We start from the raw sequence: 21,977 nt of genomic DNA on the forward strand, positions 1-21,977 counted from the left end.
CTCCGTTGGTGGTTCAGATTTTCCATTGCCTCAGGATCTGCCAGATTGTTTTTTCTCTTTTCTCCCCCTTCCTTGCCCATCTACATGTGCCTAAATTTTTTACCTCTCAAGTAATATTTATAATTACAAGAGGGCTGTTGTAATATACAGTAGCCTATTTTGTTAACAGCCAGAAGTTGCCTTAATCTGTCTTGCAATGTTCAGGTATGCTTTATCTGGCACATTAATTTCAACGAATGTTGTTGTAAAGGGTCCTAGTGCCCGGGCTTTATTCCTAGCAGAGGAGATTCATCAGTCAATCATAAGTATTTCTAGAATGGTCATCATTGTAGTATCTATGTGTAGTATCTAGAGATGGCATTTGCATGATTATGTAAGAGATTCAACTAGACCAGTGTTTCAGAGTTCAACTAATTTATGAGCAGTTATAATGCTGTCCATGTAAAAAGGTCATTATTAAAATATTATATCATATGTCATTGCAAGATTATCAATTATATTTGTTGAAGAGAAGATTCCAACCTCTGATGGTCTTGTGACTGGCCATCCCAAGGCTAAGCACCTGAGATTAAGAAGAAGTACCATTACTAATCCAACAAGGAATGGATTTATTTTCAGAATTAAAGTATGCCTTCATGGCCAGCAAAGGAGACTGTGGGAACTCTTGGATTTGACCTGACTGAACTGTTTTGAGAGCTGTACTACTTCCTTTTGAGTCTCTCTGGCAGGTTCCTAAGGAACAGGCAAAAATCAAATTTTATGTCCCTTTCAGTGGGGAAGGTCGGTCAGCAGAGTGAGAGAACTTTCCATGAAAGCAAATGGGTGTATATACATTACCTCTGAACAGAGGCACACTTCTATATAATCCTTCCTTTTGTCTTCTCGGGGAGTCCCATGTTTTCTGATTTGAATCTGATTTGGATTGGAGATGTATCTTCACTTATTTTTATACAATCCCAAGTGCATTAGTTAATGATTAATAATTTCTGCCTTCAGATTTGTGCATGGTGCTCTGTGTACTGTGATTTTAACTGAGGAGGCAAAGTTGTGTTAAGCAAAAATAACTTGGTATGGAAAAACAAAATTTAGCAAGCTTTAGAATTAGGACCATGACACAATGTTTGCTACAGAAAGCTTAATCCAGAATGTTATCTATTTCCTCAGGATTTCCTTGGGTCCGGAGATCCCAAAGACACTAAGATGCTAATTACAAAACAAGCAGACTGGGCCAAGAATATCAATGAACCAAAAGCAGCAGTGGAGATGTACATTTCTGCAGGCGAGCACATGAAGGCCATAGAAATCAGTGGAGACCATGGCTGGGTTGATATGTATGTTTTAGCTCTGTCTCAGAGATACAGATCAGTGTCTAATGTGAAGTTTAGTGCATTCTGCAGAATCTTAAAGAAAAAGAAATCTTGCTGTCTTTGCTCCCTTTTTGGCTTCCATATGTTGACTGCAGTATAGCATCACCTATACTTTAGTTATAGTAGATGAACTTTCATTATGTTAGAAAACTTACTTGGGTATAGAGGGTAAGGACATGGATATATTACAAGGACATGGATAAAACAGTGCAGGGACATGCAAGGATTTATCTGTGAGATGAGAATGTTCCCAAAATGTGCACATCCTGGGACTCTTCAGTATAACCTTCATAGTATCGCACAACTTCTTATGTGTACTTGCCTCTTTCTTTTGTTTTAAACTATGAAAGGATAATAATCTAGGACTCAGAACTCCTGGGGTAAAATCCTGTCTCCTTTTGAAGTCCGTGGCAAAAATCCCATTGACTTCACTGGGGCCAGGATTTCACCCCTGGGTTCTAGTCCTAGCTCTGCTGCTGACTTGCTTTGTGATCTTGGACAAGTCACTTAACCTTCCTGTTTCTCTGTTTATCCATCTGTAAAATTGGGGTAATATTGACTGGACACTGATTTGGATGTTGGGTAAGATTTGTATAGGACCTAGTTCCACAACCCCTGTTCATATGACTGTGTGATGGAGTAGTCTAGTCCAACTGAAATCACTACTCACAGGAGTAAGGAATTACACACTGTCACAAGAACTGGTCTTGCATTTGCAAAGCCTTTTGAGCACCCATTGAATGCTGCTCAGTAAGTTCATAGTATAATGTCATCAATATAGTAACTTTTAAATGATAACCTATTATTGAAATATTTCCATTTTTTTTTCAATTTAATAAGTATGCAGAATGAAAAATGCTGCTACTAAAGCAACTGCATTTCTTTTTGCTGTCTCTAGGTTAATTGATATAGCTCGGAAATTGGATAAAGCTGAGCGCGAACCTTTGTCAAAATGTGCTTACTATTTTAAGAGACTTGACAACCATGGTTATGCAGCAGAAACCTACATGAAGATAGGTGACCTAAAGGCCCTGGTACATCTCCACGTGAAAACTCAGCGTTGGGAAGAAGTAAGAATACCCTGATATCCAAACTTAGATGTTTAGAATTGCTATTTCATATTGCCTCCAAGTGCATCTGGTCTTAAAGGTTTATATACAGCTTACACAAGTATTTTGGTAAGTTACATTGTAAAATACACTAATGTGGTATTTTTAGGAGAGCAAGCTATGAAAACATTACAGTTTCATACATCAGCTACAGGGTTTCCTTCCACTCTTTTTAACTTGCTTAATCTAAATAAGCACCGTTAAAAATTGTACTTTAAAATAATTCTTCACTCATGTTTCAGTAATGACAATTGCATGATGATTAGAGCACAGGACAAGGAATTGGGACATTGGACAAAGAGTTGGGACTCTGGTTTCTTTTCCATGCTCTTCCACAGATTTCCTACTTGATCTTGAGCAAATCACTTGGGCCTAGATTATCAAAAGTGGTCTCTACTTCTGGATGTCCTGGTTGAGAGTCTTTTGGCTTGATTTTCAGAACTGCTGAGTACCCACTGCTATCATTGGCTTCAGCTGGAGTTGTGGATGCTCAGTGCCTTTGAAAAATCAGACTATAAGTATCAAGATGGGCACCAAAAATTATTCAACACTCTTGGAAAATGTAGGGCTTAAACCCTTTGTGCTTCACTCTTTTTCATCAGTAAAATCAGGATGAGACTAATACTTCCCTACTGATAAGGGTGTCTCTGGGTATTTTTGACTAATATTTAAGCATATATGTCTGTTTTGTAAATGTGAGACGCTCTGCATGACACAAAATTGTGAGACAAATGCATAACAGGTCAAGGAGAATAATTAAATTTTTAACATGAGAACATAAGAATGGCCATACTGGGACAGACCAGTGGTCCAGCTAGCCCAGTATTCTGAGAGTGGCCAGTGCCAGATGCTTCAGAGGGAATGAACAGAACAGGGCAAGTATCGAGTTATCCACCTCTGTCATCCAGTCCAAGCTTCTGGCAGTCAGAGGCTTAGGGGCACCCATAGTATGTGGTTGCATTCCTGTCCATCTCAGCTACTAGCCATTGATGGATCTATCCTCCATGAATGTATCTAATTCTTTTTTGAGCCCAGTTATACTTTTGGCCTTCCCAACATCCCCTGGCAATGAGTTCCACAGGTTGACTGTGCATTGTGTAAAGAAGTACTTCCTAGTGTTTTGTTGTTTAACCTGCTGCCTATTAATTTCTTTGCCTATTATTCACTTTCTCCACACCATTCATGATTGTATAGATCTCTGTCACATCCCCCCTTAGTCATCTCTTTTTTTTTAAGATGAACAGTTCCAGTCCTTTTAATCTCTCCTCATGTGGAAGCTGTTCCATACTCTTACCTGTTTTTGTTGCCCTTATCTATACTTTCTCCAATTCTAATATCTTTTATGAGATGGGGTGAGCCAACCTGCATGAAGTATTCAAGGTTTGGCATGCCATGGATTTATATAGTGGCATTATGATATTTTCTGTCTTATTATTTATCCTATTCCTATTGGTTGATCACATTGTTAACTTTTTTTGACTGTCGCTGCACATTGAGCAGATTTTTCAGAGAACCATCCACAATGACTCCAAGATCTTTCTTGAGTGGTAACAGCTAATTCAGATTCTATCATTTTGTATGTATAGTTGGGATTATGTTTTCCAGTGTGCATTGCATTGCATTATCAGCACTGAATTTCATTGCCATTTTGGTGCCCCCAGTTATGCAGTTTTGTGAGATACCTTTGTAACTCTTCTCAGTCAGCTTTGGACTTAACTATTTTGAGTAATTTTGTATTATCGGCAAGCTTTCCCAGCTTACTATTTACCCCCTTTTTCCAGATCATTTATGAATATGTTGAACAGCACTGGTCCCAGTACAGATCCCTAGGTGACCCTGCTATTTACCTCTCTTCATTGTGAAAACTGACCGTTTATTTCTACCCCTTGTTTCCTATCTTTTGACCAATTACTAAAAGACCTTCCCTTTTATCTCATGACTGCTTACGTTGCTTGAGAGCCTTTGGTAAAGAACATTGTCAAAAGCTTTCTGAAAGTCCAAGTAACTATATCCACTGGATCACCCTTGTCCACATGTTTGTTGAGCCCCTCAAAGAATTATAAAAGATTGGTGAGGCATGATTTCCTTTTACAAAAGCAGTGTTGACTCTTCAACATATTATGTTCATCTGTGTCTCTGATTCTGTTCTTTACTGTAGTTTCAACAAATTTGCCTGGTATTGAAGTTATGCTTACTAGCCTGTAATTGCCCGGATTGCCTCTGGCATGTTTTTTAAAAATTAACGTTACAGTAACTATCCTCCAGTCATTTGGTACGAAGGCTGATTTAAGCAATAGGTTATGTACCACAGTTACAATAGAACCTTAAAGATACAAACAGCAGAGTCATGGGCTGACTGACCAACTGGACACCATGTGAAACTGGAAGTAACCAATCAGGCAGCAACAGAGACCAAAAAAAAAAAAAAAAAAGCAAATACTGTAGTGTGCCTGTATAGCATCTTAAATGTAGGCATATCTGGGCTGCCTGTCCCCACCCCTACTCCACCTCGTGCGGGGCACCCGCGTACAGCTAGGAAGTGAAGATGCTGAGATTAGCAGGCAAAGCTGTGAGCCCCTGCTGTCAGCCAGAGCAGGAGCAGCACTGGGGTCTGTGCTGCTTTCCTGTAAGCCAGGATGCTGTTTTCAAACCTCACCCCCCTGCCCCTGCTGGGGCGGGGCTCTGTTTTCAAGACACACACACGCGCACGCGCGCGCGCGCACACACACACACACACCCCGCTGGGAGGGGGACGTGCTATTTTCACCCCACCCCCTCTACCATAGCCAGGAGGGGGACACTAGGTTACCCAGGCCAGGGAAGGAAGCTGCCTACCTGCCCTGAGGTGTCCGTAACTCTGAGGTGCCACTGTAGTAATTCTGCAATTTCGTATTTGAGTTCTTTCAGGAATCTTGGGTGAATACCATCTTGTCCTGATGACTTATTACTGTTTACTTTATCAGTTTGTTTCAAAACCAGCTCTATTGACACCTCAATCTGGGACCGTTCCTCAGATTTGTTAACTAAGAAGAGTGGCTCAGGTATGGGAATCTCTCATCCTCTGCGGTGAAGACCAATGCAAAGAATTCATTTATCTTCTCCAAAATGGCCTTGTCTTCCTTGAGTGCTTCTTTAACACTTAAGTTTGGCCCCACTGATTGTTTGGTAGAGTTCCTGATTCTGACATACTTAAAATGTTTTTTTTGCAATTAGTTTTGTGTCTTTTGCTAGTTGCTCTTTGGATTCTTTTTTGGTCTGCCTAATTAAACTTTCACACTTGACTTGGCAAAGTGTATGCTCCTGTCTATTTTTCACAGTATGATTTGACTTCCAGTTTTTAAAGGACGTCCTTTTTAACTAAAATTTTCACAATGTGGATTATTATTTTGGGCTGTGTTTTATTAATTTTGAAAGTGACGTTTCACTGAAATTTCCTGTGTATACTCTGGATCTGGTGAATTTACACTTTCCTGGTGTGGACTTTTGATCCTATAATCAGATTTATATTTAGGAAAGCCCAGCTGACTTCGTTACGACAACGCTTGGGTTACAGGGGTCTGCTTACACATATGCATTGCAGAATGGGGGCCATGGTTTGTACAGGCAATCTTGTTTTTGGTTGTGGGTTTGTTTATTTTTAACATGAAGTATATGCTAGGCCGTTAGGTGCTTTTGAAAATTTTACCCTAAGAAATGTAGGTGCTTAAGTCCCATTGAAATGCTCAGTGGGACTTAGACGCTTAAGTCACATAGGTGCTTTTGAAATTGTTATACTAAGTCTGTGATTTTTCCGTGCACATGTCAGTACTTATTTTTATTGAATATATTTTCTAAAAAAGCAATACATTATATTGTTCTGTGAAACCCACTCCATCTCCTAAATAATTGATTGTTTTCAGGTTTTCCACAGGTTTCTGCAGTTCAGAAGCTGGACTGTTAATAAGTATAGCTGCTTCTTCACAGCTGTTGATTGCCTTTCTTTTAAAATATATTAATTTTGAGTTTCCTGGAGAAAATACTGGTTGGAATTTTCATACTTCTGTGTAAATGATATTTATATTTTGAATTTTATTTAAACTAAAGGATTTATCTCATGCAGAATTCTGAACTCATTTAAAGCATACAATATTTTATTAATGAACTCATTCTGTACCTTAGGCCTTTGCTTTGAGCGAAAAGCATCCTGAATTTAAAGATGATGTCTATGTCCCTTATGCTCAGTGGCTGGCAGAGAATGATAGATTTGAAGAGGCCCAAAAAGGTAGGACTGTACATGACTTATATGCTGGTAGCATGCAAAATTTGCTAAGCTTTTTCCAAATGCTGAAGATACAATCTTTGCCCTGGAGAACTGTCAGTATGTAGAACACAAACCATTTAAAGGGTGAGATAACTGGAGAATACGTATGTTCTTGCTGATCACAGGAGGTTGTGTTCTGATTGTCAGAGAGGTCTTATTATTTGGTAAGAAAATATAACAAACTTAACAAAAGCAATAGCATCTATAAAAAAGGCTATAATTCTGGATTTTCTTTCCCAGTTTGTGCTTGAGTATAGCAAGTGTTTTGAAAAGTGACCTGATATACTATATACACTGTATTATTATCAGTGTTTTCCTTTAAAGTGGCATCCAAAATGTACTGGACACTGAACAAACAACAAAAGAAGGCATGAGCCATGCCCTTGTAGGTAGGCAGTATGTAGTTCATACAAGATGGAGCATCAGTCTTGCTTATGAAATTTGCTTCTTATGGATTTCTATCATAAAATATTATCTGCATGTAGTATTTGTAAAATATACATTACCAAGTGGGAATTCAGGACTGAACTTCAGTTGCTGCACAGGAGCCAATGTTAAGAAACCCTGATAATAAATAGTATATACTGTGGTTTTTCTGCCTCTTTAGATTCTTTGATACTACAGTGTTAAGCATTGTAAGAGTGCTGCCTTGAAATACTACCTAAGATTATGTCTGTACTTCAGTGGCTACAGTGGTACAGCGACTGTGCTGCAGGTGTGCCGCTGTAGTGTAGACACTTCCTACATCTACGGAAGAGGTTTTCCATGATTGTAGTTAGTCCACCTCTCAGAAAGGTGGTAGCTAGTTTGATGGAAGAATTCTTCGACAGCAGTTTCCCCTGTTCACAAATGTGTGATCATCAGGATGATGATTTTGCTCTGTACAATTTTTTTTTTTTAAAGTAACTAGCCTCGTACTACTTATGTACATGGTAGTTGTATTTCCTACATTATGTTCTGACACAATACAAAAGCCAAAAAGTACTTGCAGATACTTCTATTTTCCATTAGTCACTACTTTCAAAAGTAGAAAAATACCAATGTAGTCCTTTTCATCCTGTTCCAGCTTTGATGAATATCCTGTTATTTTTAAAAAATATCAGTTAATTGATATAATCACACTGTAAAATCTTCTTTGCTTTGGTCTCCTTTGTAGCATTCCACAAGGCTGGCAGACAGAGTGAGGCCGTAAAAGTGCTTGAACAGCTAACTCGCAATGCTGTGGTAGAAAGCCGATTTAATGACGCAGCGTATTATTACTGGATGCTCTCCATGCAGTGTTTAGATATAGCCCAAGGTAAGTAAACACAAGCAAGTTCAAATTTGTTACCTGTTCATGCATGCAGATAAACACTGAATGAACCGTGACAGTTTAATTAAAACCTCTTGCTCGTTCATTAATTGTGCTATATACTAATCTGATGTACTAATACTATATACTGCACTGTATTGTAATTCAACATTATAGCATATTGTAATTCTATCTCTCTAGTCTTTGTGTGCTTATAAAAAAAAAAAACCAGTATAAGTCTAATTTTTAAATCAAAATGGGGTCACATCCATGTCTCCTAATTCCACGATATATCCCCTAGCCCCTTTCCTGCGCCTCACACCTGGGATAAAGTGATGACTGGAGGGCTAAATAATAATAAAACATGATCTTATCGTGTAGTCTACTCCTAATATTTAAATGTGGATGAGATTAACTGGGGAGACACTTCATGAATTATTTTAGCCAGCCAAAGAAGAAAGTTAGTGTTCATTAGTTCTCTGCTTCTAAATCAATTGCACCGGAAGAAAGGTGGAGCCAGTGGAGATGAGGTGTAGATGAGTGTTGATGGAAACGAGATTGATGGCTTATTGCCTTGCACTGTGTGGACAAGAGTGATCCACTGGATATAGTTTACTTGGACTTCCAAAAGCATCACAGTTTTCCTAATGCATGATAGTGCTGATCTATAGCCCTTCATACACGGTACAGACGCTGCAAATGGTTTGATTGTTTAGTAGTACGTTAATGTGGATAAAAGGAATGACATTAAACTCATTTTACTTTAACTTCATAGATTCATAGATACTAAGGTCAGAAGGGACCATGCTGATCATCTAGTCCGACCTCCTGCACAGCGCAGGCCACAGAATCTCACCCACCTACTCCTATGAAAAACCTCACCCGTGTCTGAGCTATTGAAGTCCTTAAATCATGGTTTAAAGACTTCAAGGAGCAGAGAAGCCTCCCTCAAGTCAACCATGCCCCATGCTACAGAGGAAGGTGAAAAACCTCCAGGGCCTCTCCAATCTGCCCTGGAGGAAAATTCCTTCCCGACCCCAAATATGGCAATCAGCTAAACCCTGAGCATATGGGCAAGATTCACCAGCCAGATACTACAGAAATGTGGATCAGGTTTCTAGTGGTGGAAGGCTAATATGTTCCACCTCTAGCTAAGCCATTAACCTCTGGCTGTGTTAAAACCATTTGCCATATTATCCTGCATCTTAATATGCTTTATGTTAAAGCAGAAAATTGCACATAAAATGGCAAAATTATATAATCCATATTTTGTAGCACACTTGGTCAGGTATATTAATCTGTTGGAAGTGGTAACGCTGCAACCATGTTGTATTGTGATCTTTCTAGCTGAGTAATACTCTTGTGTTTTAGTATAGAATGACCAGAGGTGTAATTACTTTCCCTCTCACAGAGAACGAACAGCAGAAGACTGAAATGTTACAGAAGTTTCACCACTTCCAGCACTTGGCAGAACTTTATCACGTCTATCACTCTATTCACAGATACACTGTAAGATATTTTCACTAGATATTGTTTGCTTAGCTGGAACCTTTTCTGCAGATAATTCAGGAATAATTAGAACAATTAATTACTTGTAAAGTAAATACTAAATGGATGCTGGTGTCACTGCAATGATCTAATTTTGGTTTTGGGGTTTTTTTGCCCTGTGTTTATACCCTACTGGACCTACCACCATTCCACCCCGAAAACCACCTTTCTGTGACACAGAAAGAGCCTCCACAGAGATATGCTCTGCAGCACACAGTGGATGTGGACTTGAAGGCTTTCTTTCACCATCCCATCTGCATACTGATTCCACTGTGTTCTGGGCCCATTACTCTTACAGAGGAGGTTGGGACAGGATTATCCTTTTAAGTGCTCTCTCTCCCTTTCCTTTTTTCTTCAGTGGCAAAGATGAGCTTTGGAGGGAGGGGCATGCAAAATCCAATTGCTGTCTTTTCTTCATCTTTCCCATTGTTGTGACTGTGTGAAAAGCACAGTGTAGTGTCTGAGATGACGGAAGTAACTTGATGCTTAGTGATATGAAGTGTTGCTTTTCTAGCTTAGAAATTTTTTAATGTTCTTTTTACCACAGGAAGAGCCCTTCAGTTTCCATTTGCCTGAAACACTCTTCAATATTTCCAGGTTTTTACTTCACAGCCTAACCAAGGAGACTCCGTTGGGCATCTCTAAAGTGTATCCTTGCAATGCAAAGCAAAATTCAAAAATGATCATATGAATTGAAGGGAATCCTTGGCACCAATCGGTGATGCATAGTCTTACTATTAGAGTATTCTTGTTCCTGGTTTTAGGGGTTCCCATGCTGTTCCTCTGTTAGATAAAATAAATGTGGGGCTGTCTTTAATCCCTGAGATGATAAACACCTCAGAACTATCACACATTTAGGCACATCTAGCCATATATGCATACATTAGAAGAGGTTATCATAAACTATCAAACGTGTTGCTCACCTTTGTAAGAGGAGTGCCTTCTAAGATGAAAGTCTCCAAACAAGATGTGTGGCTGTAAATATTGACAGTGCCTAACCCTAACCCTAACGAAAGGCATTGGGAGAGAAACTCTGAATGTGGTTGCTTCTAAATGTTAGATTCTGATTCTCCTCAGACTAATGTAGCTGTGTGTTTCTAAATGGTAGATTCTTATTCTCATTTTCAGGTCTGATGTAGCTGTGTGCCATGTACAAGACCAATTTTTTCATGGCTTCATTAACAAATTTATATGCTGCATCTCTTCAAAGTCCTTCACAAAGTACATACGAGTCCCACTGAAACATATCTGTTTCTGCACTGGACAATAGCAGTTAAAAGGAGTCAGGGCAGTTCAGTGAATAGGGCAGTTAAGTGGGAGTCAAGACACCTGGGTTCCACTTCTATCTTTTCCATTTGCTTGCTTTGTAACTTTGGATAAGTCATTTTCTTTTTCTGTGCCTCATCTGTAAACTATGTAGAATAATATTATTGTCCCCAAAGTGCTTAGAATTTAGAGTGTTTAATCCATACATCTCTGCTTATTTGTTACCCGCTGGGGTGCACACTAATAAGGGGGAGGTGACATTTTGGTACAAGACATGGGAGCAAGTTCCTGAAAAAGTACCATGGGATCTGAAATATCCACATGGTGCCAACAGGATTCTGATGTTTCAGATTATTGGCTTGTGGGATGGTCCTTGCAAACATTAGTGTTGGTGGGATCAGAATATTAACTGAAGCTGCGTTATCCACAGGCTAGTTCCTTATCTCTCTAAAAATCATCCGCTCTTGTATTTTAGCAGTCCTCTCACATTTTGTTTATGTAAACACATTTATGTGAACAGATTTCTTTAGTTAAGGCCTTTTAAAGTATTGGCATTTGTTGTGCTTCAGTGCATAACTTCTCTGATTTAAAAGTAACTGTGGTTTTTCCTGAATGCTACGTATATGTTTGTTCCTTAATTTGATTATAGCAATACATTATTTGCACTAGCAAAGCAGAGTAAAGCTCTGGGTGCATATAAATTGGCCCGTCATGCCTATGACAAATTGCAGGGACTGCAGATCCCAGTTAGATTTCAAAAATCAATTGAGCTGGGCAGCCTGACAATTCGATCCAAGCCATTCCATGACAGTGAAGTAAGTTCTGATGTGTATTATTTTAGTTATTAGTATTAGTATACAAGAGGCTACTTTGTCATACACACAAAGATGCTTACAATGGATTATGCACAGATTTGCAATAATTACATTTCTGCAGGAAACAAAATCCTCTCACCATTATTCGCCATGTCAGACTTTCTCTCCCTCTTCATTCCTAGTGAAAATGAGACCTGTCTGTCTGGACAAGTTCTTTCTTCACTCTCTGATCTCATATCCCCTTATTTCCCTGGCTGCTCACTCTGTTCCTTCAAGCTTCACCATCCCTCAATTCCATATGCACTTACTCCACAGAGTGCTTACTTGGGTCTTTTTCTGTGTCTGTCTACAGTTGGAGGTCACTTGTGCTTATCATATGTACTAGAGTTCCTTTCTCCAACCCTTTGAATGGCTTTCCTTCCTCAAATCTTGCTTTAAAACCTTCTTTTTTTTCTTTAGCTGAGGTGTGACCACCGTGTTCTATAAAACTGTTTTTGATGGGGTGCTCACTGAAACAAATTGTACTGTGAAAATGCTTAACTGCAAATGAACATGCTTCTTGCCATCTGCAATAATGTAAACACAGTAAGACCATTGAAATCCATAGAGCTGCCTAAGATAATTGTGCCGTTTAGAAAAAACAGAAATGCATGAATCAAAGGACCTAAATTTGATGGAACTTCTGAGCAAAAAGAATTGCTTCAGTAACTTATTCATCCTTTTGGCATTGTGTATGTGGCCCAGGACTCTGCTGCAGCAAAAGCAAACAAAAGTGCATCAGAAGAGTGGTAAAACATCTATTTTTAATGGGAAAACATGCAGTTTTATTGAGAGAAGGAAAAATATTTGCAGAAGTTAAAAGGCTTGATTTCACCATTGTTACACTCCAGTTTTTTGCTGCTCTGTGAACTCTGTTGGTGTAAAACTGGAGCAGTGCAGTGTGTCCTAATCAGACTCTGTGTTCAAAATGGTCTGTTTGCAATTACACTGCTTTGTGTGTGTCTGTCTTTGCAGGAGCTTGTGCCCTTGTGTTATAGGTGCTCCACCAACAACCCCTTGCTAAATAATCTGGGGAATGTGTGCATTAACTGCAGACAGCCCTTCGTCTTCTCTGCTTCATCTTATGGTGCGTTGGAATATAAAAATTGGTTTTAATTTCCATGCAGATAAGTCTGTGCTTTCTCTAAAGGCTCAGCTAGTTGGTGTTAATTGTACATCATCAATATTTAATCAGTAGGTTGGTGCCCAATAAATTCTGCCACCCTAACATTTCCTGTGTAATGTCACTTGGGGAAATAAATCTTTTTCTTTAGTGTTGCTGGCACTGAATTAGTGCCACATCCCACTCCAGAGATGGTGCATTTTATTGGTGGATGAGAACACCAGTTTTCTAGGCAATTAGTCCCTTTCTGAATAGAACAGATTCTGGTGTCCAAGACTGTGAGACATTTTTTGCTGCAAAATGGCCACTGTTTTGCTTCTGATGTCACAGCCCTGACAGTATTGAATGCATTACTTTGTGCGAGGCACCAGGAAGATATGAGGCACTTTATTAACCCATGCTTTAAGAAGCTTTATTTTCTGGACATGATATATTAAGTTGAATAATGCCACTGTAGAGATCTGAGGACACACATGTCTTTAAAAGACTTAGGCAAGGCCTGCTAGAGATATTCTGAGTTCTTGCAAGTAACTGTTCTCTCCTTTTCCGCGTGTCCTTTAGAAGTATTGCATCTGGTGGAGTTCTATTTGGAAGAAGGGATCACTGATGAAGAAGCTGTAGCTCTTATTGATCTGGAAGCACCAAGGTTAAATAAGAGAGAGGATAAATGGCAAGAGATGGCAAGTGATGGTATCCTTTCAATCCAGAACACACACTGGTTTTCTTAGGGAAAGAGTGGCAGTTTGGAAGATAGTTTTTGGTTGTGGGTTGTTGGCTATTTTTGGATTTGTTATGCTTTTGTTGCATTTTAATCACTTCTCTCATGACTAGGGGACCGATTCCTTGCTGACATAAGTGGGTACAATTCCATTGTGTGTGTGATTTTTCAATTGCTGTATCAACTAAAAAAGTACGGGTATATTAACCAATCCTGGTAATTTTAAAAGGTTTTCTTTAGAAAAGTCAGTTTCATAACCTTGTCAAGTATTTTTAGGTTAAAAATAATACTGTTCACTTATTTTCAAGTAACTTTTTTACTTTCTATAAAGGATGGGAGGGCTATCCATTATTCTCCTCTTGTATCACAGTTTTCTATCTTTCTTGCTAAGGAGGAATTGTATTGGGCTCCCTTTGAAGCCTGTCGTTTATTTTATAGAATCCTAGAATTTTATATTGCTGTGGCACGCAATGGTGCCAATTGTAGTTGGGGCCTGATAGTAGTAGATACAATACAAATACACAAGATGACATGGTCTATGCCTCAGAGACATGGTCTATGCCTTTAAAATGGGTTGCCTAAAGTGAGGTGTTAGATGTTTATAGGAGGGTAGGGGAAAGGAGGATGTGTACTACTAATGTCACATGCATTTATGTAGCTTAGTTACTGCTAGTAACTTGGTGGTTTTAAGTTCTGCTGTTCCACAGCAATTGCTATTTAGTGAGGCGTGGCACTCCATTCTTCGTTGGCCAGAGTAAACTTCTTCTGCAGCACTATCTCATATAATCTAGGGATTACTCCAGTGGTATCTGAATACTCCCAGTCTGCCTGACATGATGGGCGTTGGATGGAACAAGGAGTGAGAGCCCTACTACTAAGCCATAAGACAAGTCCTATGAGTGCTAAGATCAGAGATTTGATTTTATGGGAGTCTTTGTTTCTTCCATAACAAACCTCTCTAGGAGCACAGACGCTGAGATTTGATGACAACACCGACATTATCGAAGAGGATGATCCCTTTACAGCAAAATTGAGCTTTGAGGTGAGGATACCTCATTTGGGTTTTCAAATGTTGCTGCTCTTGAGGCTGAAGATTGTTGAGGAGAAAGCAAACCCAGGGTGACTCTACCTGCAAATGTTCTTTCCATGCTATCATATCTCCTGAGCTCGCATCCCACAGTTCCTTCCTTATGACCATTTACCGATTTAGTAGCAGATCTCAACAGACCACAGCCTGGCAAACTCCTTTACAAAGTGTTACAATGTTCTGCAGACCCCCACAAGAAATGGAGGAAAGTGGGTGACTGGGAGGCTAGGAGCAGCAGTTGAGGAGAATGTATCTTTCTCATACAAAGTGATTAGTCCACAGAAAAGATAAACCTGGAGAACCACTTATTCTATCTGAATGTCTTTTTTTAAGTAAACTGTTTCTTTCTGGCCTCATCATCATCAATGGAAGAATAGTCTCCTGGGATGCCTACACACCCACTGCAGAAACAGATTTAAAAATGAAGATGTTTTCTGCATGCTGTAGTTATGTGAAGTGATTTAAAAAATCAAACTCTGAAGTTAGTTTGAACAGCCCTTTACTTTTTTCATAGTAGCAGGTTTACATAACACCCAGATATAAACATGCCCAAGAGAGAGCCTCTAAGCAAAACATTCAGGGTATAAAATGTGCAGGATATTTATATATAGGCAGTCCATGTTACCGTAGTGTAAATCTGATAACAATAGTTACTCTGAATTTACACTGGTGTAACAGAGAACATCAGCTGGCCAAGATTGTTAAACAAGGCCTGGTGGTATTATTACTATTATTATTTGTATTACATTAGTGCCTGGGGAGCCCTAAACAACATCAGGATTCCATTGCGTTACATGTTTTTACAAATGTAAGTAATAGATAGTTCCTGCCTTGAAGAGCTTTCAGTCTAACAGACCAGACAGATGAAAGATGCAGGGGAAAGAATATAACATACGACCAGATGATCAGTGTGATAGTCTGCAAATACCATGTTAGTTCCACAATATTTTTATTTCCTCATTATTTATTTGGATGGGCATTTGTTGGGAGGAGATTGAGATGAGGCAAATGAAGGGAGAAGAGACATTGCAGAGAGGGGAGGTAAAGGGACAGGGATAAGAGGAATGTGGAAACGAGAAGAGGGAGCAGTATTAAGAGTAGGTGGAGTGAGGCAAATAAACTCAATAGAGCTGGAGCAAACAACCAGTCAGCATGGGAGAGAATGTCTGGAGAAAAAGCTGTAGACAGCAGTGGGGCTTTGATGTCATATGTGTGCATAATGTCCCTGCTCAGCTTCTTTATCTCTGTTTCTCCCAGCTAGAGTTTCTGGTGGACTCCTCCAAGGAATTTCTTTATACCCCAGTTTCAGATGGCTGGGGCAGGGGTGAGTCCATCTGGAGTCTGGTGTTCCCAGCAAGCAGCAGGAGGACTGTCCCCTAGACAGCTCAGGGTCTGGGTGGGTGCAGTTAAAAATAGGCATTTTCAGGGAAGTTTTTGTAAATGGCTTTTTTTCCTTTTAAATAAAAAATTGTGTTAATGGGAATGAGTGAAGCACAGTGAAAATACCTTACTCACACCTTGCTTACTCCCACTCCCACTGAGGACAGTGACAAAACTGCCATTGACTTGAGTGGGAGCAGAATCCATGCCTATTCTGTGTTAGCACTTTCTACTGAGTAATAACACGCTGCTCTTTATATTTGTCATCTTTAAAACAGTTTGCAATTGTTAAGCTTCATTCTTTTTTAAATGCTGCAGCAAGGAGGCTCAGAATTTGTTCCTGTGATAGTGAATCGTGCTGTTCTCCGGTCAATGAGCCGGAGGGATGTCCTGATTAAACGCTGGCCAAAGCCATTACAGTGGCAGTACTTCCGGTCCTTGCTACCAGATGCTTCCATTACCATGTGTCCAACATGCTTTCAGGTATAAGTAATGTTTTCATTGGGGTCTTTAAAAACTCATTCCTAATGAGAAACTAATTGAAATGACCCTGATACATTAATTTCTAACCCTCGATACATACCTTCTGAAGTCCTGAATAGTAAATAAAGAGAGCAAAATGCCCTGTGCTACATACAGAGATGATGGACCTTGCCAGAAGGTCTGGCTTCAGAATAGCTTGTGGTAACTGAGATTGTAGAATGAAGTATTTGGGGACTTTGCAGTGATGGCAAGAATTGTAGCCACTCAAGAAGTCCTAAAGTGAACTAAAGGAAGGGAAACATTGATTTTTTTTCTCTGCCTTTCTAACCTTATAGCCTGGTTTAGTGGGGGCATTCAGCAAGTAAAATGATTTTTTTCTTCGTAGTTTCCCCCACCGCAGGTATGTTTACTCAAAATATTCAATAGTTTGGTTATTTTTGGTTATGTGGTAGCAGAGAAAGCATCCTAAAGTCCACCCTCCTTTCTCGCAGAGCAGTTGCGTTTCACTGGTTGGGTGAACTGACTTCCATAGCCTCCACACTTATTTAATGAAATATTTGCTCTTATATTCCAAATTATAGCTGTTACAAACAGCTGTAAATTACTTGTTATTGTGGAAACATTAACTCTGTTGTAACAGTAGCATCAAGTATTCTGAGCCCTAGCAAAACCATTCCATCTCAGTTTCCTTTTCCTTGATGTGAGCCAGTAACAGTGTAATAGATATGTCTAAATCTGTTTCTAATTCACAGATGTTTCATTCAGAGGATTATGAGCTCCTGGTGCTCCAGCATAACTGTTGTCCATACTGTCGGAGAAGAATTGATGAGTCAAACCAGTGAAAAAGATCCATCCAAGAGATCTTTCTGCTATCACAGTGAAATGCATTGTAAACTAATCAAGCTTTCTTAACAGCTTAGTTATGTTGTTGCATATATTTTCTCACTCTGTGTATGTTTCATAAGCAGTGGAAAAAGAGAAACTGTTAAATGTCATGTTATGTCCTATCCAAATGAAATTTTATTTTTATGAGCAATGTAATTACAGAATTTCTATTTATTGCTCTTTGTTTTGTATATAACCACAGAGCCAAATAGGAAAAAAATGGACATATATATTTTTAAGGAAAATTCCAGTTTTACTTTCAAGTGTCCTATGTTTATCATGGCAACATGCCAGTGTGCCAATGATTCGATAGGAACATTTTAGGGTGAGATTCAGCCTTGAGATAATTCAGTTGACCTCATTGATTTTGCCCCTCTTTATGCCAGGGCTGAATTTGGTCCTTAATATGTACTTGGTTGTTGACAGAACTTGAAATAAAAAGGGGAAGTTTTTGCATCAGTGTTTTATTTTCTTTTGAGCATTTGCTGTAGTCTTTCTCTGAAATGGGAATGTACCTTTTATATTGTTTTGGCAGAGAATAGCATTACATTTAGGAGCTCTTACACATATTGACTCTCACGTTAATGAACACGTGATTAAAACCCTAGTGTGGACAAAGCAAGTTGTAGTTTTAATGTGTCAGCTGGTCAAGGTAAACCCTAACCTCCCCACCAGGTTTTACATAGACCATCTAACACATTTCAAATTAAGTCACCATGTCTACTGTGATTTTAGTATGTGTTAGCCAATGTGTATTAAAAAAACACCTTTTTTCCTAGTGAAAAAATAAAAGCCACCGATTCATCAGGTGTAATGAATATATTGGAGGGATCATGAAATGTGGCAGCTTGACAGGCATGGAAGGTAAAGGCTGGCCCCTATTTAGCCACAGAACAGGTACATTATGTGCTTCTCTTCACTTCATTTCACTCTGGCTCTTGCTCAGGTGTTGCTCCTAACCTGGCTTCCATTTAAACACACAACCTCGGGCCCAAGTATGGTGCTGATTTTAATCCAGGCTAGCTGTCCCATCTTGGAGGATAGGCTAAAGCCTGAGCGCATTTTACACTCAGGCTGGTAACCAACCCACTTTTCAGGGAGTGCATAGGCCAAACCTTTCGGGTACTGATAGCTGTCCAAGGCCATGCTACAGTTTCCCCTGAGTGCCCAGGACAAAGTTCTCCCACAATCCACTGGGAAAGGATCATAGAGCAGCACAACTTACTGTAGCACTAAGGACCATGTGATATGACCCCAGAAGTCCTAGAGCCTTATACAGGTATGTTCACAAGGGTGGACTAAAAACTCAACCATGGCTTCGCAGCATGGTTGCTCATGTCTGGGCTAGGCTAATACAGGTGCTGATCACCTGAGTTAACTCTGCAGTGAAGATGTGCCTTAAGAGTTGTTGCTGTGCAATCTTTCTCCACCATTATGTTTCAACCATCACCTGTGGGGAGCAATTCTAGGAGGAGAGAAAGTAGTTCATTTTGCATTCCTATTCGGTCCTCTGCTTTTCTGCTAATACTGCCCTATAGGACGCTAACTGAAGGAATGATTTTTCATTATGTGTATAGTGCACTAACCTAATAGTTGGACTTCGGAATAGGCCACTGAACAAGCAGTTAGCTGGTAACAACTATGGGTGGGTAACCACTTGGGCTGAATTTGAGCAAGTGACCTAGAAGTGATAGATTTCTTCATTATTTTTAGTCAAATGTAGATAACAGGTAAGAGTATGCACAGAGTATACATGGTTATTATAATCATGCCTACCACAAGTTTCCCTGTGTTTTCAAAGGAATATCATATGATACTCATCTTTGCTTACTGTCCTAAACTATTGGACAGTGTTTCTGCATGCTGTTAAACAGCTTCCACAGAGGCAGCTGAATTTCAGTGGTGATTGAAATGATTCCTGTGTCTACTTTAAATTGCTCTAAAAAGTGACAAAAAAAAAAATACCTTCAATGGGCTTCCGTATCTCTGTGATTCTGGATCAAATTTTGTTTGACACTTTAAAAAATATGCTGTTCTGACTACCAGCCTTGTAAACATACTGATCTAAAAGTCCTGCTCTTGCTTTCTTACTTGTAAATTACTGTATGCAATGAAGATTGTGCAGTTGGAATTAATAAACCGTTCTGTTTGATAGAATTAGAGTCCAGAATTAGAATCTAGCTTGTTTTCCCATAATTGTGTTGGTTTTGCAAAGCCAGCAGGAGTGAAAAGCAGTAAAAATAAGTAGCTATGATTTGTAATGACAGGCGGGGAAAATGTTTTGAGTACAGAGGTTTCCGTTTTTTACAGACCCATTTTTCTGACCATAGATACATTTTATGTTTGAAAAGCGCTTTTGGTGCCTTCTGGAGGAAAGATGCTGTGTAAAAGTAAGTCATAATGTGTAAATAAATGTTAGGGCCAATGTATTATGAATTTTTAAAATACTGTAGTAGTCCCAATTTGCCCTGTGACATTGAAGCTGTTCTTATGTAACTTCAGCATTTTCTGACAATAACACATCATGATAATTCTATTTTAAGAGTTTTATTTTATCAGCTCACAAGATGCTACGAAAAATGACCTTTCCTGCTCTGTGTCCCCTCAGCCACTTATCCTTCACTAGAGCTTGTTTGGATAGCATCATAGACCACTTTCTGAAACTTGTCCTATGCTTGTTCTTTTATCCTACTACTACTTGCCTTCGCTATCTGTGACGCGCTTCAGGCTCTAAGCTGTGGACAGCAATTGCAATCTCAGCAATGGCTTACTGCATCAAAGCTTAATGTGACAAATTTGAATATCTGGAAGGATAAACCTTTAATCCTACTGTATGCCCAGGTATATGTGCCAACAACTACGTTGGTGCTTAGATAACTGCAATACAACTTGAAAGTAGCTTTGGTAACAAGAAAAGTTCATAGAGGTGGAGTTTTTGGAATGGGTAATATATTAGAGAGGACATGGTGTTTGCATATAAGTGTGTAGAAAGACTGTTTCCTCATCTATACAAATGTCACAAGTGCCCATTTTCCTAGTTCAAATACTATATTATATATACCCTAGTCTTTCTCTGATATTGTGAGGCATTCCAGTTCCCGTGATGGTATGATACTGTTTTCAATGACAAGCTGGGTGGCGTAATATCTTTTCTTGGACAAACTTCTGTTGGTGAAACAGACAAGCTTCAAGCTACACAGAGCTCTTCTTCAGGTCTGGGGAAAGTGTCAGCTAAATACAAGGTGGAACAGATTATTTAGCATAAATAGTTAACACATCTATTTTTGAACGTTTATGACCACGAGACATTCCCCTTGTGGAATGAAGTTTTCCATGCATGGTCTCTCCTGAGAGCAAATGTTTGTGCACCTCCTGGATGTAAAACTTGAGCAAAATCCCTCCACTGACTCTTTAACGTAAGGGCTAGAGTTTGAAGCTGATGCAGGAGGAAGTTAGTTTACTCCATTTTCCTAACCATTTCCTAAACTAAAGTATATACTATGCTAACCCAGTTATAAGGGCTTGGGCTGGAGAAATAAGACTAGGATGGGACACAGGCATTGTCCAGCATCCTAGCTCTAGCCAAAATTGCTGTATGGCCTTGAGCTAGTCATGCCCCCTCTGAGCTTCTACTTCCCTGTCTGTAAAACTGGGGAGACAACCCTGGTCTAGCTGACTGGAGTGGTGATAATTAGTGAATGTTTATATAGCACTCTGAATGTGTTAAGGGCTAAGTTTATATTGTTTACCACTAACAAAATGTAATAAGGCAGAGGAAAAAAATAGATTTTTGGGTTTAAGTAGTAGTAATAATGGTGGTATGATTCTTGAGAGAATTGCATTCTCCATGAGAGATTCTCTCTCTACTGTTAACTTCAGTGTTTTCATCCCTCCTTCACGTACTGTCCCATGGATTCTGTAGACCTAAAAACAACCAATGTCCAATTACATTTTTTTCAATCTAAATAATTACTTTAAAATTATTCTCAGTGTACTGAGAGGGAAAACAGAGAAGCCTGGACCATCTGGGAGTTTCTAACAGCAGATTCCCCTTTAGCTATCATTGCCTCATCACTTTATTAAGTTGATGCTTCAGAAAAGTTTGAGGGACAGTTCAAGAAATTGAAGTCCCCTGACTTCCTGCAGAGCAAACAGAACATTAGCATAAGTTCTGTGAGAGTTGCTACATGGCCCTGCCAAATATGCACCTCACCACTGAGCAAGAGGGAGATGGGAATTATTTGCTAAGCACAGCCACTGGTACTGTAGAAATAACAAAGACAAGCTTTGCCAGAAGGAGTTGAGAAGATGACACAACAGGAGACCCAGAGACAGGTGTTGATGTTTCACTTTTTCATTTCTCCCATTATGGCAAAATATTAGGGCAGACAAGGCATGTGGCTGATGTAGGCTAAAGGTTGTAGGCATCATAGAACAACTAGCTCAGTCAGTCCTTGGCCTCTCCGCCGGCAAGACTCCAGCTGGGATGTCAGTTATGAAGTAACTATCTGGCTGCCTGGAACTATACTGAGACTCCCACCTCATTTCACACGGGCCACAGACCTG

At 39.4% G+C, this 21,977-nt stretch overlaps 1 protein-coding gene across 6 annotated transcripts in view; it reads left to right on the plus strand.

Moving 5' to 3' along the window:
• IFT122 (intraflagellar transport 122) overlaps positions 1 to 17,867 on the plus strand; it is a 55,302-nt gene extending 37,435 nt beyond the window's left edge. For 5 of the 6 annotated variants that reach the window (XM_043519794.1, XM_038408454.2, XM_043519791.1 and 2 more), the window contains 12 exons: positions 1,165 to 1,331; positions 2,266 to 2,437; positions 6,635 to 6,737; positions 7,933 to 8,073; positions 9,479 to 9,576; positions 10,163 to 10,263; positions 11,531 to 11,696; positions 12,711 to 12,822; positions 13,420 to 13,548; positions 14,539 to 14,618; positions 16,362 to 16,526; positions 17,279 to 17,867. In XM_043519794.1, coding sequence (XP_043375729.1) covers positions 1,165 to 1,331; positions 2,266 to 2,437; positions 6,635 to 6,737; positions 7,933 to 8,073; positions 9,479 to 9,576; positions 10,163 to 10,263; positions 11,531 to 11,696; positions 12,711 to 12,822; positions 13,420 to 13,548; positions 14,539 to 14,618; positions 16,362 to 16,526; positions 17,279 to 17,368 — 1,524 coding nt within the window. In that variant the 3' untranslated portion in view covers positions 17,369 to 17,867. Of the gene's footprint in view, positions 1 to 1,164; positions 1,332 to 2,265; positions 2,438 to 6,634; positions 6,738 to 7,932; positions 8,074 to 9,478; positions 9,577 to 10,162; positions 10,264 to 11,530; positions 11,697 to 12,710; positions 12,823 to 13,419; positions 13,549 to 14,538; positions 14,619 to 16,361; positions 16,527 to 17,278 lie in introns of those variants that run through there. The other variant, XM_043519793.1, reaches the window with a different exon arrangement.
• Positions 17,868 to 21,977: the final 4,110 nt, after the last annotated feature.

This window comes from Dermochelys coriacea, chromosome 7, assembly GCF_009764565.3.
Source record: "Dermochelys coriacea isolate rDerCor1 chromosome 7, rDerCor1.pri.v4, whole genome shotgun sequence".
NCBI classification, from domain to species: domain Eukaryota; kingdom Metazoa; phylum Chordata; order Testudines; family Dermochelyidae; genus Dermochelys; species Dermochelys coriacea.